The sequence below is a fragment of the Loa loa genome (assembly GCF_000183805.2).
Source record: "Loa loa unplaced genomic scaffold supercont3.448, whole genome shotgun sequence".
NCBI classification, from domain to species: domain Eukaryota; kingdom Metazoa; phylum Nematoda; class Chromadorea; order Rhabditida; family Onchocercidae; genus Loa; species Loa loa.
Window position 1 is genome coordinate 19,675 of NW_018108628.1, and position 11,859 is coordinate 31,533.

Consider the following 11,859-nt stretch of genomic DNA (forward strand, 5'->3'; position numbering starts at 1 on the left):
TTAATTAATTAGAGGGCATCATTTTTAATAAATCATTACCTTTAATAAAATTTAATGTATCAAGCCTCCTTTCACATTCCATTATCAATACAAAGTTAATATAAAACGTAATTAAATTTGATAAAATTAATGACAAAAAAAAAAAATTGCATCAAATCACTGATTATATTCAAATATTCGTTTACTTTTAGTTTCTCATTGGATCCAAAAGATAATAATATCATTGAATTGATAAGTTTGGAATGTCCATCAGAATGTCATAAAATACCACGACAATTTGCGCTTATGATTCGAGCAATAATTGATAATCGTAAACAATCATATGATGTACCAGTATCAATCAAACTTACTGCTAATGAAAATGGACAAAGACCACATTTTAAACAATCTGTGATTCCATTAAATATTAAAGAAAAATCACAGATGAATAATCCATTGCTAATAGAAGTTGACAATCCTGATGATATCAATCTCATTTTTATTCTCAATGATTATAATCGAATTTTTGAAATTAACGAAAAATTTGGTGTTCTTTCAATTCGAGCAAGTTTTCCTTCAATTTTTTTTTTCTTTTTTCAATTGAATTTATGTCAGTATTAAAGTATAAGAAAATAAAAAAAAAACAAATATAGATTTAACATTTCAAAAATGGCACAAATATTTGATTTCATATGTATGAATGATTATAATAATCAAATTTCGAAAAGTTCACATTTTCTTTTTCTTTTTTTCATATTCCAATTTCGATTATTTAATTTTAGTTATTCGTCAATTTTTATTTACTCATTATTTTTAAATTTAATTAAATTTGAAGAATTTCAAGAATGCAGTTGATGACTTATCCTCTAACGACATGATTATTGTTATCATCAAACATATTGTTTCTTGCTAGGTAAATTGAATTTAAAATGAATTTCAGAATAGTGAACTATTGACTGTAGATAATCTTGGTGAACATTTCAATATGTCTTTATCAATTACTGATGGAAAGAATGTTATTGATACGATAATTATCATGGTTACTCTCAATCCAATCATTGATCAACAAATTATGGCACCAAAATTTTCACATGTGTAAATTTTTTTTTTTTTTGTTTTTTTGTTTCGTCCAAAAATAAATGAAATATGAACATGAACTTTTTTAACGATTTCTTCCTTTTTTTTTTTTTTTTGGAAATTTTTAGGAATGTTTTGAAAAATAAAATTACTTAAATTTAATAAATTTTGAAAAAAAAATTAAAAAAAATAATTTAATAAATTTAGATATTTTAATGAATTTCGCAAAATTTCTGTTTTTTTTTCTTTTTCAGAGTATTTATGCATTTGCGGCAAAACCTGGTGAATCTTTTGTTGGACAGGTATTTGCGCAAAGTTTAGATAGCGATGTGACTTATCATATTGCTGAAGGTGGTGCAACATTATTTCGAATTAATCCAATCAATGGGAGGATTTCTTATCATGGTCCACTTAGCAAAGATCCATGTAATTATGAATTAAAGGTAATATCTTTGTTTATCATCTTTTGCTAAAGATTTTTGAAAAATTACGGATATTTCAAAAGTTGTTGTTTGAATAATTAAATTTTAAATTATTTCAGGTTATAGCAATTGATGAAAGTTCACCACCATATATTGATGTAGCACTTGTTCAGGTATTAATTGCTGGTTTAGGAAGTTCACCAGCAAAATTTAAAATTAAAGAACCTGTTTTAGTTACAATTAACAAAAGTAAGTTTTTAAATAAGCAATATATTTTGTTATACGTAAAATCATTCCATTTTATCATTATGCCGAAACTATTTATGCTTCCAAAATAGCAAAAGAGCTTAAGCAAGCATCGAAGAATGACCGAACTTTTCATTCAAATAATTCCATTTTAATTATTTAATTCTTCGAAATTTTTTGTAAAATAAATTTAACGAAGAATTTTCAACTTTTGCATATCAAATCGAAAGTAAGTGTAACGATAAAATTTGCATTTAAAAATTTTTTTCTTGAATTCAGATAATGAGATTTTAATAAGATGATAAATTTTTTGTTACAAGGACTAAATCGCTTTCTTATTTTTTTTTTTTAGCAAATGGTGCCGGAACAATACTTCATCAATTTACGGCAATTGATGCTGATCCAAATGCAAAAGTAGTATATTCGATAAATTCACTGAAAGCTTATAATGATCTTGGCAATGTTCTTCCGGATTCTTCCCAATTGTTCGAGCATTTCCGTTTTCGTAAAAATGGTCTCAACGATGGAACATTACAACTTGCGAAAAGCTTTAAAAACACTTCCATTATGGCATTTTGGGCAAACATTAGCGTTTCTGATATGAGCCATCCGGATGAACCGGATGATAAAGGTTACTATTTTATACTTCATTTTACTTAAATGATATCAATCAATCAGGTTTTAATTTTTTTTATAGTTTAATTCATAGAACATTCAACTATTCCTGTTCTCTGTGATTATTTGAAAAGAGAAAATGTTAAACATTCTACATTTTTTTTTTCTTTTTTTGGCAATTAGACATTGAATTAATAATGAATATAACAATGATCAATGATTATGAAGATATAAAAATTTGATAAGATTGATAGGAAATAATCATTTAACCATTTGTTTACGAATTATCAGTTGAACTTCATAAGAATGAAATGTTACTCTTATCAACTTTTTTTTTTTTTGTATATCATAAATATTTTCTGCAAATATTTGTAATTTCAGCGGAATTATTAGTCCAATTGATAGTACCGGAAGAGCAAATATCAGATGCGGATCTTGTAAAATTTGATCAATCTCGATCAGTTATTGAAATACCGGAAGATACAAATGCTGGCACTTATATCTATACTGTAAATGTCAAACCACTTCCGGCTAATTTAGTGGGAAATCATCGTGTTGTATATTCATTATCGAAAGGACATCGTGCTTTTGTCATAAATCCAATAACAGGTCATTTTCATTTATATATTTACAATTACTAAATTGTCAATTCTGATTACCAAATTAATTTTATCAAATTAATCCGGAAAGCATCATTGATTTATAGAAGTGAAAATTGATAATGAATGCTAACATTTAGTTGAATATATTACAGAGTTTGGCTATACTAATTTAAACGATTCCAAGGTCTAAACAATGTTGTTACAAATATTATCAATTAATCAATTAATATAATTACCCAAATAGGGTGTCACTTTCATTAAACATTTTATTATAGGTGTTATAACAACAGCAGCAAAATTACATGTTGGAACTAATTATAATCTTACTATTATCGCCACTGATCCAAACACGCAGGTGACAAGTTCAACCTCAATTTTAATCAAAGTTATGCCATCTATGAAGCAACGTATTCTGATATTTCCAAATGAATCCTACATTTTCAACGTTACCGAAAATGCCCCACGTGGTAAAAATCATTTTTTCTTTGTAATAATTGTATTTCCTTGTTTTGAAAAAAAAAAAACACTTTTTTAGATTTCAGGTATGAATCTTTTTTGGTTCAGAAAATATTTTCAACTATTAGTTATAGGAGATACTAGAGATGGATAAGGGAAATCCAGGAAAATGATCATGATATGTATTAATAGTGAATAATTAAACAGACTTTTTTTTTTTAATTTGCATAAAATATGAAATATAAAATTTTAGAAATGAATTCCATTTGTTATTTATTCATTTATTTTTTATCAATTGTAATTTTTTGTTGAGATTTTCACTGATTATGTTGTATGAATTTCGTTAAGTGAAATGTCAAAATGCAAACATTATTAGAAATCAAATTGTAATGATTTTCAGGAACTATTGTGGGTACTTTAATTGAATCCACAAATACCACAACCGAAATTAAATATATGATTACTGGAAATGAAAAAAATTATTTCGAAATTGATAAAAAGGTCGTTCTTTTTTTAAAAAAAAAAAAAAGAAGAAAAGTTCTCAATGAGCAATTTGTTTGTTAATTGTTAACATTTAAACATTATCAAATTTTAAAGTGTAATTTAAAAATATTATAGCAAATTAAAATAACTATGATATGAAAATGTTGTAAATATCTAACATACAGTAATAAATATAATTTTAAAAATTATTGAAATATTTTTGAAAAAAAAAAATTACTTTTTAATTTTTTTTTTTTTTAATTGGTAGGGTACGATTCGTATACTTTTACCGCTTGATTACGAGAACAAATCCATTCATCATTTTGTCATAAATGCTTTTTATGATAATGGACCATTTACATTATTACCGGTAGGTAATATACTTCTTTTTAAAACATTTTTAATGATTTCAATAGATTTGTGATAAATGTAACAAAGAAATTTAATCGAAAGAAGATGAAAAATACATGAATGAAAATGGAATTGAGAATTGAAAATTGTAATTTTGATAAATTAACTTATTACCATATTGTTTTGAATTATTTAAATAAATTAATATTGGTAATAAAATTACATCAAAAATATTATGATTAGATCATTGATAAATTAGCTAATATTGATTGTTCATTAATTATTAAACGTTACATTTGTAAAAATCTATGATAATATGAATATGATATAATGATTTTATCATTATCAGATAACGGTTAATGTGTTAGATGAAAATGATATTGAGCCTCGATTTCCTGAACGATCATTTTCTGCAACAGTAATGGAAAATAGTCCAATAAATACATTTATAACAAATGTTCCGGTATGTAATTAGCAAAAATTAATTGACTTATGAATTCGGAATTATTTAAATTATTTAACAAAAGTTAGTTTGGCCAGCTACTAATGTAATAAAAATTTTGGAACTGAATTACGGTTAAATTGAATTTTTAATAAAATTTAAATTTCGTTTTAAAATGTTCATTATTTTACAGGCAATTGATAATGATTCAAAATTGGAATATTCATTAATGATGAATAGTGAATCATCAGCTTTATCATCATTATTACATGTTGATGATGATGGTAGCATTCGTAATGTAGAACCATTATTGGGATTAGAAGGAAGATATCAATTTGCGATTATTGCACGAGATGATCGACATACTGGTGCATCTGCTACCATTTTTCTTACTATTTTACCAACTTCGAAATGTCAACCAACTTTTCCAGAAACTGTCCCAAATGTCATTTATGTAAATGAGGTAAGTTTACTGTTATCGTTCATTATTTCCTTCTTTTTTTCGCATGATTTTCAACTAATTAATTCATTTATTCAGGAATTAAATAAAATTTTTGAAAATTCTAAATAACTAATAAGATGTCATATAATGAATGATAAAACCAATAGCAAAATAATATTACGAGAAATCTAAAATTTTAATTGTCATTGTCATCCTGTCCTGATCAGAAAGATTAAAATTATTATAAAAATTAAGGATGCAAAAAAAAAAGGAATATTTAACAATCGATATCGTATCTTTGATGAAGATTCCATTGGAATAAAGTGATCAATCAGATGATTTCAATAACCATAATTCTCTTACTTATACTATTCTCAAATATGTAAATCTATTTTAATTAAGATCATTTTCATTGTTGCATATTAATTGTTGAAATAATTATAGAACGAATTTCCGGGTTCAATATTAGCAAAATTCGAAGGTATAGTATCAAGTAAGGATTGTCCAGTAACATATGCAATATGGAATGGAAAGAAATATGTTGGTGAAACAGAATTATTTACAATTGATGCTTTAAAAGGTGAATTGAAAGCTAAAGAAATGTTTGATTGCGAGGAAAATGATCGATATGGTGTAAGTTTTGGATTGTAGAAAAATATCGAATTTGAATTATCTTTAAATATAGCAAAATTTGGTGATATTAAAAATTATTAAAAAAAAAAGAACATTTCTCTTATCAGAATTTGTTTTTATTATTGTTACCATTAGCATCAAGTCAGTCTAATATTTAATTATTATCCGTTATAATTAATGTCAACTTAATTCATTTATGCTAATTTATGAAGCCATAAGCGCTGATAACTTCTTACATATTTCAAGTATGATAAAAAATTTATCAATTAAATTTGATTTTTTATCTTTGTTACAGCTTGTAATTGCTGCATTCAGCGGAGATTTATTTGTGGAATTAGACGTTGAAGTTCGTATCGTTGATCAAAATGATAATCCAATAGAAATTATTGATAGCAATGTTTTCTTTAGTATACGGGAGGATGAAAATGTTGGTATGTTCTTTCATTCTTTTATCTAATTATATTTGATATGATATGTGTGATAATGATGAAAATTTATCAGTTATATGTAAATTTATAAATTATCGTGGACAAAATATTTAAAATGATTTTTAAATTTAGCTAAAAAAATAAGGTATCCGTTTGGATTAATGAAATTAATGCAAGTCCTAGAATTTAATAATTTTGAATTGCTATTCCAAATAACACAAAATGATGTAGTTATCCTTCATAAACATGTACATCATATACATTATTATATGTTGTTTTTTTTATTATCAATTAATTGATTAACATTGATACTAATTATAGATCAACTGATAGATTAAAGTTATGTTAGGATGATTAAGCAGTAGTAAAATTTTAAACCTAATTTGTCTGCGTGTAATTTTAGGCCTTTTAATAACCAAGATTCGAGCATTTGATCGAGATATCAATGATAGGGTTTATTTTCACATGAAAGGTGACAATGAAAAATTTACAATTGGTCGTACGGATGGCATTTTGAAGTTAGCTAATGAATTGGATCGAGAAGAGCAAGATTTCTATGAGTAAGTATAGTTCAATCATTATAATTCAAGCTTCATATATTCTCCGAATATCTCTTTTAATTTCAGGCCTCATATTTTCTCTAAGTAGCACTTCAAATTTCGAAATTCATATCTTCTTTGAGTATGTGTTTCAATTTCAGGCTTCGTATAATGTTAACCGATTCGGAAGAGCCACCAGCTATTGAGGATAATGTCGTATTTGCTACAGTTCAAATTATGGTATTAGATGTGTAAGTTTTTCAATTATTCAACATATTAGATTCGAAAGAGATCAAAATGCAGGAATTGAATTAATTATTTGAAGACGAACAATGAGATAAGATGAGAAAAAAATGAAGTGGAATTTTTTTTTTAAAAAAAAAAGTTTGAAACATTAATTAGTGTAATTTTTATTTTAGAAATGATAATGGACCAATATTTGAAAGTAATATATATAAAAAAGCAATTCCACGTAATGCAATAACAGGGATGAAAATTGCTGAAGTTCTAGCAATGGATCCAGATTTGATCAATGCTTCTTCACCAAGTGAGATTATTCGTATCATCTGATATCTGATATATGTGTATCTATATAAGGTGACCATGATTTCATTACTCAATTCATATCCTCTCTTATTCATTTTTTATTAAATAGTAATAATAATAATGAATGATAACTTTTGAAATCTTTCAAAAGAATGTCTAATTAGGCTAAGTTATATTGTCACTTTTAAATGTTGTCATTCAAAAGTGTCACATCATTATTGAATGATTTGTTTAATAGTTAATATCCAATGATTAATCAATATTTTGATATTCTTACAAGGATAAAATTCAAACTTTTGCAAGATTTTATTTGCAAAATTTTGCTATCATAGCTTTTTTCGCGGTAATGGAAGAAAATATTTGTTGGTGACTCATTTATAATATGAATCATTCATCTTCTGATAACTTTGTATATATTAGATTCTTCGATAATATTTTAGATTCTGATTTGGTACGCTATCGAATCGATGAAACGATTTATCGATATGCGGATCGAGTTAGGCAAGCAAATGGTTTCATTAATGTGGATGAGAAATCCGGAATTGTACGATTAGCACAATCACCGTATGATTCAATGGGTGGTGTATTCGAATCAAGTATTGCAAGTACTGATCTTTCTGATATCATTTCTCATGTTGCAACCACTAAATTGAAGGTATAATTTTTTTTTCAAAAATTTCTTTTTAAACTTTTTCAAATTTTATTCTTGCTTTTTGCAAATGATTAACCAATCTTCTCGCAACAATGAGCGGGAAGATATCTTTTAAGTATTATGTTTAAGATCGAAAATTTTTTTAATTAAAATTAACTTTGAAAAATTAACGCCCAAACAGAAATACTTTTTATATTTTTCATCAAATATTACCTAGCTAGGAGAAATGAAACTAATTAGATATAAATATATAAACAGAATACAAATCACACATCTCTAATAATTGAATGATTTAAATTAAATCTTTTGTTACTGCTCAAAAATGATTTTTTTTTTTCTAAATATTGATAAGATTAAAAAGTGTTGCTTATGTTTCGGTATGGATATATGATACATCACATATCGTACAAATGGATATCGATGAGAATGCTAAAAATTTGAATATTAATGGATTAGAAAATTTAACTGAGTTAGTTTAATATTTTTGTTTATAATTTAAATAATAAATTTATTCTAATTTAAATTAAATGATAAAAATTTTAATTTAATTATGATTAAAATTTCTTAGGAATATTGGTGAATTGTGTGAATGTGATGTATTATTATTCAATGTAAAATATATCAATTCTGATGGACGTTTGCTGCGACAAGCAGTACGAGCGCAATTTTTATGCATCAATCGGACAAATGATGCGCTTATTTTAGCTGATCAAGCCATATCAATTATTGATAAAAATTCTTTAAATCCAAAAGGCATAGTACCAAAATTAAGTGCATTTTCAGAGGTAAAACTTTTTTGAATTTCTTGAAATTACTTATTGAAAAAAAAAGGAAAAAAAGGAAAAAGAAATTGAATTCTTGGAAATTTATTTAGAAAAACGATTAAAATAAATTAATTTTTAAACATTTCTTATCATTATTTCTCTTAATTTTAATAAAAATTTCTTTTTTAGCATACAATTGATGTGACTAAATTATCTGAGACAATACCATATGCACGTCTTCGTGAAGCAGCTCTCCTCTTGACAATTTTCACATTTTTACTCCTCTCTGTACTGATCGTATTCGCTATAATTCTATGCTATCATCGTTCAAAGTAGGCTTTTTTCAATTTTTACAGAAATAAATTTGAGAAATTTTTAATAAATTTTAGAAATGTATTACTTTTGAAAACATTAATTACATTGTTTTGAAAGTAACCAAGACAATATAATGTCTCTCACCTTCATTTCGATAGTTAATATTCGGTATTTTGGAAATCCAGTAAACATACTGCAATCAATCTCGTATGCTTACTAAAAATATCAAGAATTCCTGGATATTCCTTACATCAACTTTGCATGCTTTGCATTGACGCTACTCGAGCCTGGAGCAAAGAATTTCGTAGTTATCGTAATCATCTGGCAAATAATTAAACTATTAGCTATTAATCATCTCATGTTAATGCGCTAATCGGTGAGATGATACTATCATCTCCCTGAAATAATTACTTTCCCTAGGTAATACTTACTTACCTAATGCTAAAATAGAGTAACAATTGTAGATTTTTACGTGAGAAGAAAATGTATGAAGATGAGAAGATAGCAGCAGGATCAATGAATAAAATTAATCGTTACAAACAACCATTAGCATATGTGAAATCAGTTCAACATAATTTAAGGTTAAACATTTTTAAAGAATAATTTTTCTTTTAAATTTGGTAAAGAATAAATTAAAAAATTTCCTTAAGTTTCCAACCATTTACAATTTTTATCGTTTCCTCTTTGATCATCTATTTGCATTTAAAATTTTAAAATATTAAAAAGCACAGAGATGAATTATTTCAACGACAATAATAATACTGTTTATTCTAAACAAAATTTCAATAATTTCCAATAAATACTATACCAAAAACATTTCTCATTTTTTTTCAAAAATTTCAAATAAACTTCATATTTTGCTAATTTAATTTTAATTTTTTAGAGAAAAAAGAAATGCACTTTTCAGGGAAAAATATCCAAATGCAACAGATGAGAATATCTACAGTACTCAAGAAATTAAAATGTTGGTAGGTTTAGATGATACAATGAAACGGGTACGTTATGCCAATAATGACTGAGCAAAAAAAAAGAAAAAATTTATTACCATCCATTTAAAAAAGAAAAGGGCAAAAAAAAAAGAAGAAACTTATCAAAATTATCATACTGTATAGTTTGTGATAACTAATTACTACTTTATAGTTTGTGATAACTAATGACCAATAAGTGGATAAATGTTTAGCAAAAATTGCAATTAATCTAAATGAAATTATATAGATGAGCGGATATTGAAAAGATAAGAAAAAAAAAGAGCATGTCGGAATCAGATAGATCAATTATGATATACTTATACTTTGGCATATAGGTATTATCATATCAGTGATAACAAACTCAATCGTATGGTGAATTTAAATGATATTTGCGAAGAAAATAAATCTATCTTAGCGAAAAAAAAATGAAATGTATTCTTTAGTCGTCCTTAATTCCAGTAATTAATTATTTTGAATAAATGAATTGGAATAAGACGAAGTGATTTCGGTGACTCATCTTGAATTCTTTATCATTTTAATGCATACTTTTTTTATGTATTAATAAGGACATTAGGAAGGAAATCAATATTGCCAATCTTTTATCAGTATTTAATCACAAGATATCATTGTAATATTAGGATAAAGGTTTTTTGCAGTGAACTTTTGATTGATATTGAAAATTTTTTTTGTTAGGCATAATTTGTGGAGTATGAATTTTTGAATGCTGCTTATGTTTTTTCGTTGTAGATTTTATAATACTTCTGTAAAAATTTCTCTCTCTCTCTTTCGTCCAAAGTAATTGGAAAAATAAAATTTAGTTTGGTTTAAAATGTTTGAATGTTCATCGGGGAAGAATTTATTAATTTAAATGTTAAACGCTTTGATGACTATGGTTTTTAGTAGGATAGAAAAATGCTTCTCATGTATTGTTTATCGGATCAATGAGCGTCTTTAATTTACTATATCCGGTTTTGTTGAAACCGATAAGAACAATTTAGCATCAAAATCTATAAAACTTTTGAAAAATATAAATTTAACTATGCTGATGATTTCCACATCGCAGCATTTTGTTATTTCATTACTCTTTTGTTTTGCTTTTTTTTCCCCCCACCCCATTTTCTGCTATCAATATCAATGAACAATAATCTAAATATCGATATAATCCGAAAATCATTTCTGTCGGATTACCGAAATTAAAGCTATGTTCAAACAAAATTTTCATAATATCCGACAAACGGGATGACGAAATTTTGTAAAATTAAAGCAATGAAGAAGATATGGAAAGCATAAAACAAAAAAACGTCTTCATATTTACGCCATATACATCGTACCTATACAATGGATACTCCATGATAGCCTTGATGGAACTTAAAAACTTCTCCCTAATCCTTATATATATATATATATATATATATATATATATGAAAAAATCTCGAGACAGTTTACGATAGATCCTCTTCACTTATTCTCCATGACTGAACCACAAACGACGACATCTTCGCATATCCGCCACCATTGGACAACAATCTACGGTACTCTTACTATTTGCTAAATACATTCCCATAATATATTTCCAACTCAACGACCTATCAACTAACCGACAGTCAAATTATTGTCCAAGGCAACGACAAGGAGTTTGTTAGTTGATCATATTACTGGCTTTTTGCATAACTCACTTATCACTGCTTACCAATTCATCATGTAATATCATGTATTATATATTTTATACCCTTTTTTATGCTGCTAACTAGGAATCCTGTGCAAGAACAATATTACATCCCGAATAAATCTGTATCGCTGAGAAACGAGTTCAACAGAAAAACAATTTCCCAACTGGTCACAGGTATGCCTATTTTCTTCGTCCTTCCTCAACTCCGTCCCGTCCTTTCTTCATTTGTC

General features: G+C 26.2%; 2 protein-coding genes across 2 annotated transcripts; both read left to right on the top strand.

Moving 5' to 3' along the window:
• Positions 1-919: 919 nt before the first annotated feature.
• On the top strand, positions 920-7,922 carry LOAG_06987 (hypothetical protein; the record flags this gene model as incomplete). The annotated part of the gene is made up of 16 exons (XM_020447309.1): positions 920-1,072; positions 1,311-1,499; positions 1,598-1,727; positions 2,077-2,355; positions 2,721-2,948; positions 3,217-3,408; positions 3,798-3,898; positions 4,149-4,250; positions 4,581-4,694; positions 4,867-5,136; positions 5,560-5,748; positions 6,044-6,179; positions 6,580-6,736; positions 6,877-6,966; positions 7,135-7,262; positions 7,702-7,922. Coding segments are annotated over 16 exons (2,679 nt in total), but the record flags the coding sequence as incomplete, so codon positions are not given.
• Positions 7,923-8,323: 401 nt separating this feature from the next.
• Positions 8,324-10,011, top strand: LOAG_06988 (hypothetical protein; the record flags this gene model as incomplete). Its single annotated transcript, XM_003142521.1, has 5 exons — positions 8,324-8,382; positions 8,482-8,698; positions 8,867-9,009; positions 9,457-9,573; positions 9,900-10,011. The coding sequence occupies 5 exons, from the start codon at positions 8,324-8,326 to the stop codon at positions 10,009-10,011; spliced, it is 648 nt and encodes a 215-aa protein (XP_003142569.1).
• Between the last annotated feature and the right edge of the window lie 1,848 nt (positions 10,012-11,859).